The sequence below is a fragment of the Callorhinus ursinus genome, unplaced genomic scaffold, assembly GCF_003265705.2.
Source record: "Callorhinus ursinus isolate GAN/ISIS: 27379988/994484 unplaced genomic scaffold, GSC_fseal_2.0 scaffold47, whole genome shotgun sequence".
NCBI classification, from domain to species: Eukaryota; Metazoa; Chordata; class Mammalia; order Carnivora; family Otariidae; genus Callorhinus; species Callorhinus ursinus.
Window position 1 is genome coordinate 6,595,952 of NW_027397109.1, and position 22,011 is coordinate 6,617,962.

Consider the following 22,011-nt stretch of genomic DNA (forward strand, 5'->3'; position numbering starts at 1 on the left):
GATAAGACTACAACATAAAAATATACTTTATTCTGCATTGACTTTTTCCACCTCGTTTTGTAACTGTTGAGATCATGAAGAAAACGTACAGTCCCTATTTCTTCTATCACATCATGGAATGATTTTTTTTTAAAGATTTTATTTATTTATTTGACAGAGCGAGAGAGCACAAGCAGGGGGAACAGCAAAGGGAGAGGGAGAAGCAGGCTCCTCACCAAGCAGGGAGCCCAATGCGGGGCTCGATCCCAGTACCCTGGGATCATGACCTGAGCCAAAGGCAGATGCTCAACCATCTGAGCCACCCAGGCACCCCTGGAATGATTTTTATGACAAGTTCACTTGGATGGATCAGGCAATGTAAGCTGAGCATATACACCTCCCTCGAACAAATTTATTTGTGGAAATCTTTAATCTCTTCATTGTAATGACCTTATTGCAGGTTACAGAAGGCTCAGTTTTTCTTTATGAAGGCCTGTTGGTTTATGTGTTACAGGAATCAGATTTAAAAAAAAAATCTGTTAAAACATCAAGGCAGTCCACATACAGCAGGCTGCATGGTGGATGCCCTCAGCCCCAAAAACAAAAACTAACCACTTTTGTCCATCCGAGTCATACTAAGCCACGTGTAGTTTTCACGGCAGGTGGGACTGTCCCATATCCCCATGACTTCACACTTAACTGTTCCCTTTGACAGGATGCCCCGTCCTTGTAAGGTTGGGACCATCCTCTTGGGTCAGTCAACAAGGCTCTGGGCAAGAGTCCCACCCATGTGGACTTCTCCCCGCCACCCACCCCTCCAACCCAAGCGGTCTGTCACTGGTTTCCTAGAACACCCTGTTCCTGGCTCTGCTGGTACCACTTCTCTAGGAGATGTGTGATTATAGACCATCTCTCCCCTGCAGGACTACAGGCTCCCTGACAGTAAGTTCTTGTCTTATTCATCTTTGATGCACTGCTGGCTAAAAGGAGGGGAATGCTTTTTACTCGTGCGTTAAGTCTGTGCTGTTTCTATCAGATGGTAAAAATATCACCTAAAAAAATCCAGTTTCTGCGAGAAGTACTTTGAATTATACCACCGGCACTCTAATTTACCTATGAAGGGGAAGGGGTTGGGGTTTGAAGCACTGTAACAGCCTTTGCTGGGGGAAATCATCAGAATGAAAGCAAGCTGATTACAGAACACCCCCAGGCACCACTAGCCGACTCCCCTCAACTTGGCTCCTTCTACTCCTTACTTACCACCCTCATCTCCCCACTCCCCGCCCGAACCTACTGAATTCATAACTCATCCCTCACAGAGGCGGCCCTGCCCAGCATCCCGGGTCAGACCTTCCTGCTCTTGGTGCCAACAGCTCTCTGCACTTTGTTTTTCTACCGCGGAGAACCTGTGCTGTAAAGAACGAAAGCACAGACATACGCTCCAGGGCACAGGGACCTCCCCATCGTTCACCCCTGACTTTCCAGTGCCAGGCACATAGCAAGCACACAACCCTTTGCTGAGTGTTGAATGAATCACAGAAGTTTATATATCCTCTGTCTCTCCCTTTAGAAAAATTCCACAACAGCAAGGATGGGTACAAGTTTACTCAGCTTGGTACCCCTGCCCCACCACACCACCGTCTCATGGGAGGCGTTTATTAACTACCTGCTGAGTGAACAAATGATGAACAATTCATGTACATCTCTTCAAAATTGCTCTCAGCTTTTGTTAATATTCACCTCGGTACGAAACACAGAATGTGATCATCTTCTGTAAGTTGTTCAGACTTGTTCTGAAAACTTTTGCCATTACCGTTAAGGTTAAGTGCTCTGCATTAATATTCTAGATGCCTAAGGCACATGAACAACCAAAAAAAGAACAGGGAGGGAAAAAAAAAAATCAAACCCAACCTCAGAGAAGATCAATTCAACAATTTTCCATATCCTCATTAGAGTCAAGCACAAACCTGTCCAAGTTTAGTATTATTCAAATACAAAAATGGAAAGAACCCCTTGCCCAAATTATAAACAGTTAGAACAGTACCAAATAAAAGCACATCAGCCTGGACTAAACTATAATTGGGTACAAAAAACCTCCTCCTTAAAACAACAATGAAATACCATAACACTCCTATTAAAATAGCTAAATCCAGAACACTGATGACACCAAGTGCTTGAGAGCCTAAAAGCAACAGAAACTCCCATTCATTGCTGGTGGGAAGGCAATGTGGTACTGCCACTCTGGAAGACAGTTTGGCGGTTTCTTACAAAGCTAAACACACTATTACAGTACATCCAGCAATCACACTTCTAGATATTTACCCAACTGACTTAACAACATATGTCCATGCAAAATCACGCACGCAAGTGTTTTTAAGCAGCTTTATTCATAATCGCCAAAACTAGAAGCAATCAAAATGTTCTGCAACAGATGAACAGACTGTAGAACATCCAGACAATGGAGTATTAGTTAGTGATAAGAAGTGAGTTATCAAGCCACAAAAGAGATGGATAAACCTTAAATGCATATTCCTAACTAAAGAAGCCAGTCTGAAAAAAACTACTTACTGTATGATTCCAATCTTATGACATTCTGGAAAAAGCAAAACTATAGGGACAGTAAAAAGATCAAGGACTTCGAGGGTGGAAGGTGTGGGGGAGGAGCACTGAGTAGGTGGAACCTGGAGATTTTTTAGTGCAGTGAAACCATCCTCTGTATGATACTGTAATGAGGGATACATGACACTATGGATACGGTGATGAACACATTATACTGTAATGATAGATACATATTTATCGAAACCCATGGAATTTTATAGCACAAAGAGTGAAACTTTACATATACAATTTTTTTTTAAAAAATCATTTAAGAGGTCAGGGGACTCCAGGATGGAATGCAGCCAATGACAAAATAAACTGGAAACATTCCTACGTTCCTTACAAATGTAGGAAACAATCACACCAAGGGGAGAAGGGGAAAATGTTGCTGACCTAAGTATGGAAATGAGTAGAAACTAAGACTAAAGGCAAATGAAACTGCCCAAGAGTGCTGTACTCTGAGATAAAGTTTCTCACAGGGCCACATGTTAAAGATTCAGAAACCACTCTACATGTACACTGGGACTGAACAATTAACTAAAGGGACAGTGGATGGAGACAGACAGGTTTCTCACTGCTCAAGTGCGAGCTTACAGTCAAGCAAACGGAGGAGGCTAGAACCCATGTGCTGATGATCTGACCTGGAGACATCATTATCAACACGTGCCTAGTGTCATATAGATACAGGTCGTTATATACAGAAATAGTTTTAGAACTGTGTATACACATGGGCCAGTATACACACATAAATTTCCTTGCTCCGTCATATGACTGGACCCTAGAAGCAACTGACACCCCAATAGCAACAAGCACACCTAGCACCCAGATCTTGGTTTCTAATGCCATTTTCTAATAGAAGGAGAGTGGGCTCCTTGAAAAAAATGGCTGATTCTAGGACTTTGGCAGAAAATTTACAAGATGAGCCTGCAGTATCTTCTCGTGCCAGAGAGTAAGGGAAGTGCTCAAGAGAGAGGGAGGGAAGAGAGAGAGAAGTAGGGGAAGGGAAGAGGGGAGAAGTAGGGGAAGGGAAGAGGGGGAGAAGTAGGGGAAGGAAGGGAAGGGAAGAGGGGGAGAAGTAGGGGAAGGGAAGAGGGGGAGAAGTAGGGGAAGGGAAGAGGGGGAGAAGTAGGGGAAGTAAGGGAAGGGAAGAGGGGGAGAAGTAGGGGAAGGGTAGAGGGGAGACGTAGGGGAAGGGTAGGGGGAAATCCAAATGAAAGAATTCCCAATGGTCAGGGATGGAACAATTTTAGCAACCAAATAAAGTAGTATATAACCCGAAATATAAATTAAATATCACTGAGTCCATACTGATATGAATTAACAACTAATCAATAAGGGGGAGGGAACAGACAAATGTCCTGTGCAGAATTCTAAACAATATACGTAGATAGTCCAACCTCAGGTTATGGGAGCATAACTCCTCACTCCTCAAGTGTGGGCTGCGCTTAATGTCTTCCTTCCAGAAAGCAAACTCTGGAAAGGGGAGGAGAGAGTTTTTACAGAGGAGAAACCTAACACTCCCTCAACCAGGTGTCCCAACATCAATGGTGCTATGTTGAGTCTTATTCCTGACATGATGTGCGGAGAATGGCACTTCACCTCTGCAGTCTTCCTCTCAAATCCCGTAACTCCAGTCTAATCATGAGGAAAACATCAGATAAATCCTACAAAAGAGGGACGTTTTACAAGATAACTAACCAGTATTCCTCAAAACTGTCAAGATCATCAAAAAACAAGGAAAGCTGAAGAAATGGTCATAGACCAGAGGGGTCTAAGGAGACACAATGATAAAAAAAAAAAAAAAAGGACAGTAAGTAAAAACTAAAAACATCTGAATAAAGTATGGCCTTTATCTTCGTGATTTTGTGTAAATCCAAAACTCCCCTAAAGCCAAAAGTTTATTTTAAAACAAAACAAACAAACCAAAATCTCTTTCTACTCACTGTTCTGTAAACCAGCAAACTTTAGACCAGTGATTCTCAAAGTGTCATCCCTGGACCAGCAGCATCAGAACCACCTCGCAAGTTGTTAGAAATGCCAATTTTCGGGGCACCTGGGTGGCTCAGTTGTTAAGCGTCTGCCTTTGGCTCAGGTCATGGTCCCAGGGTCCTGGGATCGAGCCCCGCATCGGGCCCCCTGCTCAGTGGGAAGCCTGCTTCTCCCTCTCCCAGTCCCCCTGCTTGTGTTCCCTCTCTTGCTGTGTCTCTCTCTGTCAAATAAATAAAATCTTAAAAAAAAAAAAAAAAAAAAAGGCCAATTTTCAGGCCCTGTCCCAGACCTGCTGAATCCGGTCCAGGGAGGGGGCTCAGCAGTCTGTGTTTTAAAAGGCCCCACAGGTGACTCTGACACATGATAATGTTTATACACACAGAGGTTCTGATTTCTGATGGGGGGGGAACCTCAGAACCAGATGATGCTCAGGCTGCTGTCCTGGGGACCACAGTTTGAGAATCACTGCTTTAGACAAACCCAACACTAAGAATGGCCATTAGTGAATGCTTACCATTTGTGAGGTACTTACCACAACATAACCATAAGAAACACCCCCACATTAGAGGAAGAGAGTGGTTTTCCTCAGGCCACAGAGACATGATGGGGCTGTGGAACCTCTGCCCTGCCTTCTCCAGGACAAAGACCCTTTTTCCAAATAAGATAATACCTACCAATTTAAGGGATTAGGACTTGATATTTTGGGTGGCCATTATTCAACTTACTACATGTACTCTAAGTCTAGATGACATCAATGGATTTCTCCTACAAAATTATAGCAGAGAATGAAGATTTCTGACCAAGAATCTGGCAGTATTTTTCTTCACACAGGGACGACTGCAGAATACCACATAAAATCAACTGTGAATGTGGAATATTACCATCTTCTAAACTACCTAAAAATTCAACTATACAGTTAATAAACACCTTCATCACGGCCAGAGAATTCAGAGGACTTGTTTCAGAAGATTATGACCAACCAGCATCTTTAAAGTGACTTTTGAGAAATTTTAAGACTAGCTTAAAGACTTGAGAAACTGATCCAGGAATGTTTGTTCTACTCCTCTCTTTTGCGTTAAAAACTTCCTAAGGGTAAATCTAGGGATTAGAGATCAAACACTTCTTTTGTTGGTTCTTGGGCTGAGGTCCACCACTTTAAACCCCTTAAACCACTGTTTTTCAGCTAGACATTTACACTAGCTTGGCGAGGGTCTAACAAACAAAACGTACGGTGTACTATGAGGTCTAACAGCTACCAGCTGAATATCATCTTAAACAGATGAGTATACTGAAAATAACCCACCAAAGAAAGGTATGAAGCATAGAAATTTTCCCTTTGTCTAAAATTGTCAACAATCGAAATTTATTGGTTCTTTTCAAACAACTACTGGCAACAGTTACAATAAAAAGGTAGAGTGCAGTGCAGTATGATACAGAAAAAGAAAATGTAATTGCATTAGAGTTAGACTGTAGGCTCTGCAGTCAGACTGCCTGGATTCAAATTCTGAATTGGGCACTTTACCATCCGCACAATCCAGGATGCGCTCAACATCCCCGTTTCAGGGAAGAGGGAACAGAGGCTTGGGAGAGCAGAGTTTAGATGCATGTTCTCACCAAAGCAGAAGTGTAGGATGTCCTTTAAACCTCATCCTCTCCAAAAACAGATTATTTACTACCAAGGCTTAACTGAATCCATGTTCAATTATAACTCTCTCCTGAAGTTAATAGTGACTTCTGCCTTCCATGGTAAGTACGCACTTGGAAATCTTACTGATCTACTGTAACTACTATAAAGTGACTTAGATCACTTGGTCATCAGCAAGCTCTTTGTCTATTAGGATTTCATAGGCCAAAGATTATAACAGAAAGGCTAAGTCCCTGGTACATTTCTCTATCAAATAGTTACGGAGGTAAAGCAACTGTGTGATGATGCACGCAACTCTACGGAGTGGCTTATCTTTCACACGGGCGCCTGGGTGGCTCAGTCGTTTAAGTGTCTGCCTTCGGCTCAGGTCATGATCCCAGGGTCCTGGGATCGAGCCCCGCATCGCTTCTCCCTCTCCCTCTGCCTGCCCTCCTGCCTACTTGTGATTTCTGTCAAATAAATAAATAAATAAAAATCTTTAAAAAAAAAATAATTAAATAAAATAAGCAAAACCATGCAGTTTTAAATGAACGTACCTGAATGTCAAATTCCATGATAAACTCGACCTCTGAATCACAGGGACACAAGCCCCACTGTTTCTTACTCCAAGCAAACAATATTCCAGCCTCTGCCCAGGTGTGGACCACCAGCCATCTGTGGTCCACAATTCCTTGGCTGCCCCCTTAGCCTAACTTCCTTGGTGATGTCATTGCTCCTCTGGCTTTAAATACTGTGGAAATGCAGGTGACTCACACTGGTATCTCTAGCCTGAACTTCCTCGTCTTCTCCATCCCTGTAACCATCCCTCTGACTGCTCAGGCAACTTTCCTCCCTCCCACATCTCAGCCCTCAACAAGTCCTATCAGCTCTACCTTCAAACTTCATCCACAAGCTAATCACTTCTCATCACTCCCACTGCTGCCACCTGCACCAAGCTACCTTTCCCTCTGAGTTACCAGGAGTGCTTGCTCCCCTGCAGCGTCTTCTCCACACACCAACCAGAGGGGTCCTTCTGAAACAGCTTCCTGTACTCCTCTGCCCCAAACCCCTGGTGCCTGCCCAACTCACTCAGCATAGAACCCAGAGCCTTCATCGGGGACAGGCCTTACAGGATCTGGCCCCTTCCACCCAGATTCCTTGCTGTCCTCATCATGCACACACTTCCTGCCTACAGGCCTTTGCATGCCTCATTCCCTCTGCTAGAGATGGTCCTCCCTGGATATAAACAAGGTTCACTTTCACTTTCTCAGCTGGGCTGGCACTCCCTGACCCCTCTATCACTCTATCCCCTTACCATGCTGTATTTCTTCAGAGAGCTTAGCATCACCTGCCAGTACATCCTCGTCTCTTCTGACGTCCCCACAAAGAAGTAAATGCATCATGAGAGCAAGCTTTGCTGTGTTCACTGCTGCAGCCGCGGTGTCTAGAGCACGGCCCGTCAGGGGGCAGGCATACAGATAGCTCACTGAAGGAGTTAACCATTTTAAAAAATTTAAGTGTGTTTATATCATCTGGGATATTTCAATTTCCATACCCATCTTCCCCTAATGAAACAACCAGAATTCTAAATTACTGCAGAATCAATTCATAACAACATAAAAAGCAAAGAAGCATTCCTCCGGTGGTAAAAAAACAAGGATGAACTCATCTTTCTGCCTTAAGTAAACTACATAATTATAAATAAAAATAAGCCTTCTGTCTCTAAATTGAACGTTCCTGTTGAAGGGGAATGCACAGGGGTTAACATACACAAAAGGAAAAGTAATACCTAGAGTATTTCTCAAAAGAAAAATCTTTGAAAATAAGTGCCAGACAGCAAAGAAAACAATCTTGTACTGATTTCTTTATCCTCGCAAGGGCTCACTGAGAGAAAACCCAGGAACAAAACACGACAGGGTTAACCATGATGACGTTAGTAGGAGTGCTAGCATTAAATTGCTAAGTGAATGCTGAAAGATTCTTTTTAGCCAGGGAAAAGTTTTGCTGTAATGGTACCATTACAAATTTCTTACAGTAATAACACGGTACATTATAAGCCTGCTCAAATGATAAGCTCTTTATGAGGGTTAGAAGTCTGCAGCCCTCTCAAACAAAGACCTTTCTGTCTTCGATTTCCTAGAAGTCAATAAGCTAAAAATCACATCCTGCACAATATCCACTTAGACTCACAGAAGATCCAGTCTTCTGTGGCTTCGCCCCGGTTCCCAAGGGCACTGAGCGGTCAACACCATACACTACACTTCTGTGTATCCGATTAGATCATCTCTGGGGTCTAACTACTTTTTATTTTGAAATAATTTCAGGTTTATAGCAGAGCTGTAAAGACAGTAGAGAGAGAGATCCCATCTCTTGACCCAGCTTCCTCTAATGTCAACATCTTATGTAACTACACTCTATGCATATTAAAACTAAGAAACTGACATTCACACAACACCATTAACTAAACCATAGGCTTTATTCAGATTTCATCGGTTTTTCCACAAATGTCTCTTCTCTTTTAATCCAGGACCCCACAATGCTTTCAGCTATCTTGTCTCCTCGGTCTCTGCCCACCCGTGATGGTCCCTCAGTCTTTCCCTGCTTTTCATGATCTTGGCATTTGGAAGGACAATGGTCAGGTATTTTGTAGAATGTCCCTCAACTTGGGTACGTCTGATGTTTTCTCATGACCAGACTGGAGTTACAGCCTGGGGAGGACTAAGGCACAGGTGAAGAGCCGTCTCATCCCATGACATTTGGGAGTACATGATATAAATGACTATTTTAATACTGATGTTAAGGGGGTGTGTCTGCCAGGTTTTCTACTGTGAAGTTACTATTTTTCCTACTCCCTGCTGCATTCATTAAAAATGAGTACAGCCTACAGTCAAGGAGAGAGAAATTAAGCTCCACCACCAGGAGAGAAGATTATTCAAAAAATCTGAATGTTAAAACCACCATAGTAATTAATAAAGACTTTGTAACTCCCTCTTCTTTTTTTTTTTTAACCGAAATTTGCTTGATTAAATAAATCTCAAGTTATGGTTCATGGCAACTAACAAAAGCTGAGGCAAAAAAAAAAAAAAAAAAAAAGCAAGCTAAGGCTCAAGGAAGATTTATAACCAGACCACATAAACAGACATTTGTGAAATCATCAATTGCAGAGACAGAAAGATCTTTAAAAATATCGTTTGGTTTTAGCTTTAAAAAGTGTCTTTCAGTTTAATCTCTGGCCAAAAGTTCTTTGTTTTCGTCATCACATCAAATAGAGCTTCTTCCCTTGTCGTTACTCAAGATTTACTGCTGACCAGCATTCATCCTCACTGACGTTCACCTAGCTACATAACTCACTGCAATTAACACGGCTTCGAGGAGAGAAGAAAGGAAGAAAGATTATAAAGCATTAGTCTGTCGAACATATATGATGAGGGGACACTGTACGCCAAGTTTGCTTCCCTGCCCACTGGACTGTTAAGTCTCTTACTGGAAAGACCAAAGTCCAAACTCCCTTTTCTGTCTTCTCCACTATCTGGACAATGCTCTGCGTACGACAGGAGCTAAATGAGATGCCAATTAACCAAAACATAACTTCAGTCTCTACCTAGTTCCAGAACATCACTGGCTCCTAAGAAGTGTTGCTGAGCATTCATGGCATCGATGGTTCTTACACACGAGCAAGAAGGACTATCAGAGAAGCCTATACACAACGCAGAGCATTGGACTCTGCCTCCCAAGAGCCTGGTTCTGGGTTTGGGCCTGGAAATTTGCTCTACAACAAACATCTCAAGTGATTCTCTTATAAATAGTTTCCCTTTAAAGGGCAACCTAGTGGAAGACTTATGGACCATGCTAATGCTTGAAGTACACACACACACTCCCATGTCACTGGGTTTGGAAAACGGATGTCCAACATTCCCTCCTCCGCCTTAAGGAGCTTTACCGCCAACTGTCTCTTCCTGACCCAGAAAACACTGCTACCGTCAGGTTCATTCTGGCCTTTGTTCCCTCACTGGTCACTCTGCAGGTGCCAAGCAGTCTTCCCGGTTCAGTTCACCAACGATGATTAAATACTGGAATGACAAACTTTACGAAGCTTTGTTGTTGCCATCCTTAGACCTCTTGCAAATGTGAAGGGATACCATCCTCAATGGGCAGACCAGTCCAGAAATCCAGCCACTTCTAGAGAAGGGGGTGACCCAGACAATGCAAGCCTCCTCTGCACTGTCTTCCCAGTCCATCCCACTCCACTCTAGTGGTGCCAACAGCCCTCCACACTTTCCTGTGTTGCTCACACTACTCTGCCCTGGTTTGTTGGTTTACTACTACTATCAGGTAGTAAGGTATTTTTCATATACGTTTGTCCATTTTCACATATTGATAGTACGTCCTTAAAGCTCATTTTACTCTTATCACCTCAAAATGTCTCATAGAGCACTTTGAATACTAATGTGATTTAAAAGGTAGACTGTCAGTTTATTACAGGAAATGAGTCGATGATGCGTGATCTCAATCTTTTCAACTATACAGAAAATATTACTCAGCTATTAGCGTAAGATAAAGAAAATGATATACTGATCCCACCTCCTGATAATGTGGCTAAGGAGCCCTTTCCAAATTAATTATGTCTAGTGGCGACCTTATAACAAGAAAGGTGATTAACATGTAAAGCCTAGAACATCTTTAACACATTCCTACCGAACTTGAACATGATGAAGACAAAGCCTTTTGCCTTTAGGTCCACACCTCCTCCCTCACAAGCCCAAGACTCATATCCCAAATGGTGAAACCATTTCAGAGATGTTTACATACTTATGGAAGGTTTTGTTTTGCCAGTAATTACAGATCCAAAGCAACTGACTTCTCCATTTTAGGTCAACTTTGATTGGTTCTGTCAGAATAGTCTTCTCTAAATTTTAAAAGCAAAAACCAAGCAGTCCAACACCACAGTGTTCCTACAAGTCATATTCAAGTACTTGTTTATACAGGTCAAAACCTATGCAAAGTCCTCAGGGAATGAGTTCTGAACAGCTTAGTTTTTCAGATACTTAAAGTATTTCATAAGCCCTCGCTCTGTGCCAAGCACTACCTAGGATAATACAGAGCATCTCAATTTACCCTTGAAACAATCCTACAAGGTAGGCAATTTCTTATGCTATTTTTTTTTTTAAGGAGATAAAGGTCCAGAGAAGTTAGGCAACTTGATGCCCAGGATCACACGGCTGGTGAAGAATGACAAATGAATTATGGAGATTCAAGCCCAGGCCTACTATGCCCTAGAGCATGTCCTCACCACTCAGTCAGTCCCCTGCTTCCCTCAACATTTCTGCCATCCGGCCTCATCTTAACACCTCTCACCCCTTGCTCACCCGACTCCAACAGCCCTCTTGCTATGTCTTAAACATCCCACATGTTACTCTTTACTATCTGTCTCTTTGCACACCAGCCCAGCCCCAAAATAACAGGAGAGACCAGGGTCTCTACTTTCTGCACTGCTCTGTCCCCAATTAGAAGTGTCTTGACCATAGCGGATGTTCAAAATTTATTTGAAAAATAAATATGCATGAATATTCTAACTGATTGGTTGAAAGTCTTTCTAATTTTCAGAACACGATTCCCTGACTTCTTAAGCAGAAGATAAGAGGATATTCAGAGTGATTTATATAATTGGAAAAAGCAAAATTTAAGCTGTGAAGCTAAGGCTCCATTATTGACAGTCTTTAGGTGACATCAATGAAAATGGTGAAGTACACATCCAAAAATTCTCTCCTCCATAAAAGCAAAGAGAACATGGGCAAAAACAGCTTCAGGCAACCTTTTCAGGACTCTGGATATTAGCCAAAGGCTCAGAGTAACCCAGGAAATATTTATGCAAGAAAAACAGTGAAATTTTAGTAGGAATAGTGAATCTTGTGGCATTTTAACTTGCCCGTTCCTACTCCCTGTTCCCCAGCAATGTGGTAACCTTGAAAACCAACAGTCCACAATCATGGTGTAAACCAGCAGTCTGGCAGCCACTGGAAGGGGACAGAGCAGGACTGGAGCTCCTTCAAAGCCCCATTCCCAGAGAACTGTCATTATCTGACCTGCATAGTGGTTTCCTAGAAGACCCTACTTGTAAGGCTGTCTTTATTTGACCTGACTCAGAGCCCTCCTATTGCAAAAAGGCTCTTGGCGAGGAAGGGAGGAAATTCTTGTTAAAAACAGTCACAGGCAATTGTTGAATATCATACTGCCTGAGGAGGCAGCTTACAGTATGGGCAAAACACAGGCTAACCAAAAAGCTTAGAAAGAAAAGTTGAGGTATGACATGTCCATAAGGGGTTTTGAAAAGCTTTAATATATTCATGGGAACCTAGAAGACTATGAACATGCATGGGACTGTGCACATGCCCAGGGAAGACCAGAGAAGGCCCTAAGCTCTCAACTCTGGTTGACCTTGAGGTTCTACATAAGCAGGAAGTGAGGCTAATAAGGAAGAGCTGAAAACTGCGTGGTGAGTGTTGGAGGCAAGAACCAGCGAATATACAGAGCCCCTAAGCAAAGCCCGGGAGACTTCTTAGTTCCAGGCATCTAAGGACATCTATGTCCAATCAGTAGCTGACCACTAAGGAAACCAAGCAGATTTTAGTAGCTATACACACAAAAAAATACAGATATACTGTATCTGTACAAAACTTCCAGAAAGTCACTAAACAAACAACAGCGATATCATCAAACCCTGGGGAGGGGGCAGAATCTGATTTCCCAGAGTTGCTATCTTACTTTAAATGTCCTGTTTCCAACAAAAAATTATGAGACAGGCAAAGAGGAGGAGAAGTAACCAATAAAGAGGTAGAAATTATAAAAAAGAGCTAAGTAGAAATTCTGGAGTTGAAAGTCTTAATTATAACAAAAAATTCACAACAAATTTGAATAGGTAGAAGAAAGGATCAGTAAACTTGAAGACAGGCCAATTGCGATTATCCAGTCTGAGAAACAGAAAGAAAAAAGAATAAAGAAATGAAAAATAAACAGAACCTAAGCATATGCATATGGCAGTCGCAGAAGGAGAAGAGCAACAAAGAGAAAAAAGCAAAAATATTTGAAGAAATGACAGCTGAAAACTTACCAAATTTGATGAAAAACAATCCACACACCCAAGAAGCTCAAAGAAACTCCAAGTACAACAAACTCAGAGAGCCACACCTTAGACACGTCATAATCAAACTACTGAATGCCAGAATCTCAAAAGCAGCAAGAGAAGAGACTCATCATATATGAGGGATCCTCAGTGAGATTAACAACTGATTTCTCACCAGAAACCATGGATACCAGAAAGCTTCCATCCAAAGTGCTGAAAGAAAAAGACTGTCAACCAAGAATTCTCTACCAACAAAACCATCTTTCAAAAGTGAAGGAGAAATTAGCACATTCCTAGATAGACAAAAACTGTGAGAATCTGTCACGAGCAAACCTGTCCTATGAGAAATATTAAAGGAGGCCTTTCAGACTGAAAGGAGAGGACACGAGATGTTAACTCAAATACATGTAAATAAAGAGCCCAATAAGTAACTACATAGGTAAATATAAAAGACAGTATAAATATATTGTTTGTAACACTTTTTTCTCTAATCTGATTTAAAACACAACTGCACAAAGCAGTAGTTACAAATCAGTGTTGATGGTCCTATCACGTATAAAGATATAATTTGTGTGACAATAGGAAGGAGGAAGAAGAAAATGGAGCTTTATCGAAGCAAAGATTTTGTATACTATATTATTAAGCTGGTATTAATCCAAACTATCTTGTTATCAGTTAAGATGTTAAATGTAACACTTAGGGTAGCTTTTTAAAAAATAATTCAAAAAAAATAAAAGAAATGACAAGAGAGTGAAAATGTATAAAAACCACTTAAGAAGGTAGCACTGCAGGAACAGAGAAACAAAACAGACATGACCTAGGAAACAAGTAGCAAAATGAAAGACACAAATCCTACCCTATCACTAATGACATTAAATGTAAATGGATTAAAAACCCCAATTTAAAACTGATCCAACTACATACTATCTTCAAGAGACACACTTTAGATTCAGACACCAACAGGGGTGCCTGGGTGGCTCAGTCAGTTAGGCATCTGCCTTCGGCTCAGGTCGTGATCCCAGGGTCCTGGGATTGAGCCCCATGTCTGGCTCCCTGTTCAGTGGGGAGTCTGCTTCTCCCTCTGCTCCTCCGCCTACTCATTCATTCTCTCTGTCTCTCTCTAATTAAATCTTAAAAACAAAGACACAAACACTGGGGCGCCTGGGTGGCTCAGTCGGTTAAGCATCCGACTTGGATTTCAGCTCAGGTCATGATTTCAGGGTTGTGAGATAGAGCTCTACGTTGGGCTCCGTGCTCAGTGCAGAGTCTGCTTAGGATTCTCTTTCTCCTTCTCCCTCCGCCCCTCCCTCCGTGCACACACACCTCTCTCTAAAATAAAATCTTAAAAAAAGAAAAAAAAAAAAACAAAGACACAAACAGGCTGAAAGCAAATGTATGGAAAAAGATATAGCATGCAATAGTAGCTACAAGAGTGCTGGAATGGCTATACTATCGGACAAAATAGACTTCAAGACAAAAATTGTCACTAAAGACAATGAACGAATTTTATAATGATAAAAGGGTTCATCCATCCGTAACTGCATATGTAACAGTTATAAGCATATATGCACCTAACAGCAAAGCCCCAAAATACGTAAAGAAAAAAACCAACACAATTGAAAGGGAGACAATGACAATCTAACAGTATCAGAGACTTCAATATCCCACTTTCAATAATGGGTAGAACAAATAGATGAACAGGGATAAAGAAAACAATCAACATACAAATCAACTAGACCAAAGAGATATCCACAGAACACTCAACAGCAGAACACATTCTTCTCAAGTGCATATGCAACACTCTCCAGGGTAACCATATGTTAGGTCATAAAAAAGTCTCAATAAATTTAAAAGAACTGAAATAATACAAAGTATGTTCTCCAGCCATATGGAATGAAATTAAAAATCAATAACACAATGGTGGGTCTTAGACTGCTGTGGTGTTCACAGTCTCATTTCTTATTTTTCACTTCTTCTTCGTGTCCTTCCCACTCACTGCTGACATAGTCTTTATATGGTAGCACCCTTTTTGGATGATAATTTGCCCTTATAATCTATTAAGAGCTTGGAGATTGAACCATCAAACCAGAACAAAAGGCTCCCTATAAAACCACTCGGGGCTCTGCCTTGAAGAAACAGGCAGCGTCAGTGATCAGTATTTGGAGCATCTTATTCTAGCCATTTAGGGGCCTGCCTGGTTCTCAGCCAAGTGGTTAACAAGCAGCCTAAAGGTGTGAAGGCAGCACCACTAGATACAAACTGGCTCCATGACAACCAGCAGTTGAAACGTTACCTCTTCCATCATTAAAGAAAAAAACTCCCAGGCTTCTGATATAAAGATGTTCAACATCCCTTTCTAAGCCAGTCAGACTAACAAGGAAAACCTTCTCTTTTTACATATTTTGCTCTAAACTCCCAATTTCCCTTAAAGATATGCTTTCTTTAAAAAGAACATCACTGATCTTACCCCTTCTCTGTACTGTTTTATCTTTAAGATCACTATCACAGGGTTTTTACACTTTTACATTTTTCTCAACTATTTCATAAACATGTTTTTGTCTCCTCAATTAGACAGCCCTTGAGGGAAAAAAAAAAAAGGCCATTTGTGTTTTATTCTTTCGTAGTTTCCAACCCGTTCAGAGAGCAGTGCTGGGCTCACTAATGCTTAACAAATATTGGTTAACTCAGAGCGTCACGCTGGTGTGTCTCAGTATACTGGTGTTTCCCAAACAACTTCAAGCTGTGCCAAGATACAATCCCTTCGGGTCTGGGACTGGGGGGGGGGTGCAGCGGGTAGAGGGTGGGGTAGCAGGAGCCCTTTGGGGGCCCCACACATACCTCAATGTGTGTATCATGATGTGAAAAAGGCAGGGAAACACTGGGTTAAGGGACTGATTAGAAACACTGCTGAAAAGAACTGGAAAGAGCCTGAATGTCCATAAAAAAAGATGAAGCTTCTTATGTACCAAATGGAAAATCTTCCAAAGCTTGTGAGTGATGAGTGAAAACCAGCAAGATATGGATAGTACATAACACATGCTACCATTCACATAAAAGGGGTTGGGGGGATATATAGACTTTGTTGCTTATATCTGCGTGTGGTACACTTGTAAGGATGAACCACGGTGGCTAATTCGGAAGGGAACCTGGTAGATAGAGATGGGAAAATTTGTCCTGATAAACTCTTTCAACTTCTGAATTTTAAGCCATGTGATGGCATGAAATAAATCTTTTAAAGTTGCCAAATCTACCTATGCCTACCTCCCACTTTCATTAGTAATGATTATTTTCTACTTGAAATACCTTCATTACTAGTCAAATGTTGAATCAAAATAAGAAAAGTCAAGATCTGGTTGCTGGTTAGCCAGCCATGTTCTGTTTGTGAAAATCCACTGAGCTCTACACTTATTGATGATCTGTGCATTTTTCCAAAGGTATGATATACTTCAATAAAAAGTCAAAAATAAAATGAAAAAATTACTTAGGTCAGTTGTCTTTTTAGTCCCTTATTAAAAGAGCTGTATAGTATTTCATTTATGTGCCTAAATAAATTGTTTCAAATTTTTCAATAATGTTTCTCAAGGGGAACCTGGGTGGCTCAGTCGTTAAGCGTCTGCCTTCGGCTCAGGTCATGGTCCTGGAGTTCTGGGATCTAGCAGCATCCCAGCTCCCTGCTCAGCGGGGAGGGAGTCTGCTTCTCCCTCTCCCTCTGCTCCTCCCTCCGCTCCTGCTCTCTCTCGCTCACTCTCCCCTTCAAATAAATAAAATTTTGAAAAATAAGAAGAAGAAGAATACTGTTTCTCAAAAAAATCCCATGTAACTTGAGTTATAAGGCTGGGCCCATGAGACCAGGGGGAACCAGGTTTGCCTGCTCCACTTTCCCAACAGTATTAACGGCCTCAAGGCCCACATTCTCGCTCTGGGCTGGGAGGTTTCAGTAAGCACTGAGGAGCGCTCATTACTAAAAACCACCTTATGGTTTACTATATGATAACCACATTTTTTTATGATGAAAATGAAATATTTAAAGCCAATTATCAAAAATGCCTTAGTCACAAAAGACTAAGAAAGAGGCTTGTGCAAACGGTCCTGACTGAAGGAGGCTTTAGAGGCATGACAGTCAAATGGCAATCCCTGACCCTGGGCTGGGTCCTGTGAGGAGGGAGTGTACCGTGTCAACAGATAAAATCAGAATATAAAGTTTCCATGTTGAACTTAAGCTGTACTGTGGTTATAAGAGAGAATTTCCCCATCCTTAGTCAAAATACATTGATGTTAATTAAAGTAAAGAGCCACAATGTTTAAGTTACTCTTAAATGAGGGACAGCTCTATGGCCCTGTATGCGGGGATGTGGGGAGACACTCAGGAACAGAGGCAAATGATAACGCAAGTGGTGTAAAATGTTAACAGGTTAATTTGAGTATAAGGCGTATGGATGTGCTTTGGGCTATTTTGTTTTTCTGTGAAATTAAAATTATTTCCAAATAAAGTTTTTTAAAGCCATATATTAATAAATAACCACCAATAATAATCAAAACAAGCTTAGAAATGAATCTGGATTTCGATTATGATGGTTGTTCTCACGAGCCATTTTAATTATGTAAGTGTAATCCTAAGGCAGTATTCAAACTTGCAAAAAAAAAAAAAAAGTACACCTTCCGGCTACATTTGTAAGAGCTTAAATAAGCACCTTCTGAGACCCAAAGCTTAACATAATTGTCTTTAATATAAGACTCCACACCTCAATCATTTCTCATAATGTGAGCCTTAATGGAGAAAGTAGATTTACAGGAAGTTTAATAAAAGTTCTCATCCACATGAGGGATTAATCTCGCCTGAGTGGTGAACGCGATGATAAATCCTAATAACAACTTAGGTTAAGAGCCCTTAAAGCCCTACCAAAAAAGCAAAAGAAATCAAAGGTCTAATAAAATGGTACATGTGCCCATAGATGTGATTCTTAAAAATGAGAAAGAGAAAGAACTGCACCCAAAAGACAGAATTTTAAATCTGCAGAAAAATATCTAGAAGACAATTCCTGTCACCCAAGGAAGAGAAGAATTTCTTACACAAGACAGAGAAAACACAAACCATACAGGAAAAGAAAGAGACTAGGCTACGCTTAAAATTCACAATTTGCATGTGAATATCATATTTAAAGTGAAAGGACAAGCCACATTCTGGGAGAAGATAATCTCCCACAAAAGGAGCTCCCAAAAGGGCAGTACCTAGGAAAAGCTCGGTCATCATAAGGCACTTAAACGCAGAAAAGCAGCAGGGACACCACCCAAAGCCGACCGCCCCCACACTGCCCACGCTCCTCCACACTTCTCGGGAGATCCTAGGCAGGGATGGGAACCACCCAGGGAGGGAGCTCCCTCCTCCACCAGATCCCTTTGCCAGGTACCTCTAGACAAAGAGGTGGCTCCCAGTGCCCAGAAAGGATGACTTCCAGCATCCCAACTTCGGGCCTGAGAGAATTTTGGTTATTACAAGATAATAGGGTGAAAACAGCCCTGAAACTGTCTCCCAACCCTGGCAGCCCCAGGACAATACTTTCTAACAACCTCTGGGCACTAATGCTAGGTCAGAGTTCTTGATCAACAAGATACTGGCTCCGCTGGTCTCTATCTAGCACTATGTAATGTGAAATATAACGGCACTACAACACTAAGACATTTTTTTCTTTTTAAATTCTCTCTCAAAGATAGGCCTAACCTCTACAATCCCAGCAGAGGGCTAGCTTCTCAAAGATCAGGGATAGCGTAAAACATTCCAAAATACACAAGGCACTGCATGTTTTAACCATAATGAAACATGTTAAGGTTTTAACTACTAAATTAAGAATGGGGAAAATGCAGAAACACTGCCTTTTGTATTCTGCTTGAAACTGCATGATATCCCCAAAGAGCTTTCCTCGCTGCAAAAGTCCATGACAACAGAGATTCTGCCCGCCCCCCCCCCCCATCCAGTGACCAATCCTCCGAGCACGGGAGGTGGGGGGGGAGGTGGAGAGACCCAGCGATCAGAGGTTTCACTCAAATCACATTTGAGATTTAAAATATATATCTTTTATAATTAGAAATGAACACGAAAACTACTTCCTGTATTCTTGAAAATGTCCACTTCTCTGAGAGTTCAAATGAAAGAAACAGTTATTAGGAAACCTTTAAAAGCAAGTCCGCGGGGGAAGGCAAGTACTGGCAAGAGTACTCTTTCTTCATTCAAGCACTTTAGAAAATTGACTCATAACAAAAGCTAACAGTTTACAACAGAAAGTGTGTTTCTGTTTCTTAGGCAAGGGTCTGCAAACTCCCTCTGTTCCTCACAACTACCGGTAGTTTATCAATCTAAACACAACACAACCTAAATAATTTTTTCCACTCTGACTAACATCAGATCTTGTAACTGCGGGCAAGAGGTGCACATCTGCCAATAAAAACAGAGAAAAGTCAAAAGCTAACTCATGTTCTCGAGAACGTTTAAAGAGAAAACATCTACAAGGAGACTTCCTACAAAAAATTGCACTTGGTGTCAAGATAACTCAGAGACTGCCTACCAACTATTCTGAAAAGAACAACCATGTTGCAAACTTACAGGTTACAATAACTGTCTAAAAAGCCAAGGTTTAAAATAAATGCAAAGTCAAATGCAATTGGCATTTTTTTTACATCATTACTCATTTTATGAATTCTAAACATGTTGAGTTTCAAAACTGTGTGGGTCATCGTGACCAGATGAGAAAAGTCAGGCCTTTGGAAGAACAGGGACTGGGAATGTTGACACACTTGCAATCACACCTGCAGAATCAGCAGAAGTCAGATTCGATGAATTTTCTGGACAATCATGAAAATACCACTGTTACCTACAGTGAACCATATCGTTTCTTTGGGCTCCAAATGCCATTATTTATTAACTAAGGTATCAGGACAAAAGTATCAGAGGTATGTCCTAAAAATGAAGGATTAAAGATACGAAGACGGAATTCAAATTTAAAAAAACTCAGGTAAAAATGTACAATACCTTCAAACCAACTTCAAGCCTTAAAAAAGACATCATCACTCATTTCCTATGATTGGTTCAGAACTAATAATGTGATTAACAGATTTTTTTTTTTTTCTGTTCTTACCTCGTAAGACCAGACACACTGCACCCCCGCAAACCTCCGGACACATCTTCCCACCTCCACGTCCTCGTGAGTAGTGTACATTTCCCGGAGACACTTTCCAATGTGTGGTACCATTCTCCGGAGAACCTCCCGGCTCATGATCACACCGGGCCCTCCCATGCAGAAGTTCTCACCGGGTTCCAGGGCCAGTTTCCCCATTTCTTCCGTGGTGCCCAGTCCTGTCTGCCCGAGAAAGAGGGGCTCACTGCTATTCAAACTCCTCAGAAAATTCTCCAGACGGTCTCCTTTGATATACACGTCATCATCTGCTCTCATAAACCATTCATACTTGTCCAAGTAGTGGTCATGCATGTACTTGAGCATCATGAAAGACTTCTTCTGGGGTGGGTAGGAGTCGTCCACGCCCCGGAGTGGCACTATCGGGATTGGTATCGATGTGTCTGAACCCTCACTAGAGAAGAATTCGACTTTCCCAGGAATTGTCTTGGACCATGTTCTGGAATTAAAATAAGTACCAGTGAGAGAACAGTTTATTTCAAGCTTCTCATTTCCAGAAATTCACATATCTACTCATGCTGAATCATTGTGTGTTCAAAAGGAATGATAAAAAGCTACTTCATCTGCTTGCTTCCCCTTAACGGAAGCCCAGGCTACGGGGTATTGCAAAGCCCAAATTCATTTTCAAAAGAACCCCAACAAAAAATAATGATGAAGTGTTCAAATATTTCCAGGATAACTAAGTTTTAGCTGTGGCTGAAAACCAAATTGGCAGGGCACCAAGGTCTAGATCTCCAGGTTAATTTCCTGATACTTATCAAGCCCCTACCCACAAACTCCTCCACTCTATAAGACAATTAAAAATCAAATTCTTTTTTTTTATTTTTTCCTCTCTTCCCCTATGATCCTCTGGTTTTGCTTCTTAAATTCCACATATGAGTGAAACCATATAATTGTCTCTCTCTAATTGACTTTTTTTGCTCAGCATAATAAAATAAGACGAAGTCCGAGAGGGAGACAAACCATAAGAGACTCTTAACTACAGGAAACAGACTGAGGGTTGCTGGAGGGGAGTGGGGGGGGAGGGGTAATTGGGTGATAGGCATTAAGGAGGGCACGTGATGCAATGAGCACTGGGTGTTATATGCAACTGATGAATCACTGCATTCTACCTCTGAAACTAATAATACACTATATGTTAATTAAATTGAATTTAAATAAAATTAAATTTTTAAAAAAATCAAATTCTTCATTCAACAAAGCTTCTCTGAACGCACATCAAGTGCCAAGTATGTGCAAGGCCAGGGGCGATGCACAGTGAGCAAAACACAGACGCCAACTCATGGAGCTGTCATCAGGAGAGACAGACGTTCATCAAGGCAGTCACACACCAGTGTACTTACTAGTATGAACTAAAACAAGCACCCTGAAAGAAAGGCGCACAGCCTTACTTAGAGAGCATTACAGAAAGAACCAACTAGACACACAGCACAGAGAACGCGTCCCCGAGACAGGGGTGAACGTCAAGGATGACAAACAGGCCCAGAAAGCAGTATATGGGGACAGGGTGGGTT

The 22,011-nt window shown here is 41.5% G+C and overlaps 1 protein-coding gene across 1 annotated transcript in view; it reads right to left on the reverse strand.

The window, feature by feature from the left end:
* Positions 1-22,011, reverse strand: part of CHSY1 (chondroitin sulfate synthase 1) — a 70,284-nt gene that overhangs the window by 34,652 nt on the left and 13,621 nt on the right. Inside the window, exon 2 of the mRNA XM_025893091.2 lies at positions 20,441-20,936. Coding sequence (XP_025748876.1) covers positions 20,441-20,936 — 496 coding nt within the window. The remainder of the gene's footprint in view (positions 1-20,440; positions 20,937-22,011) is intronic.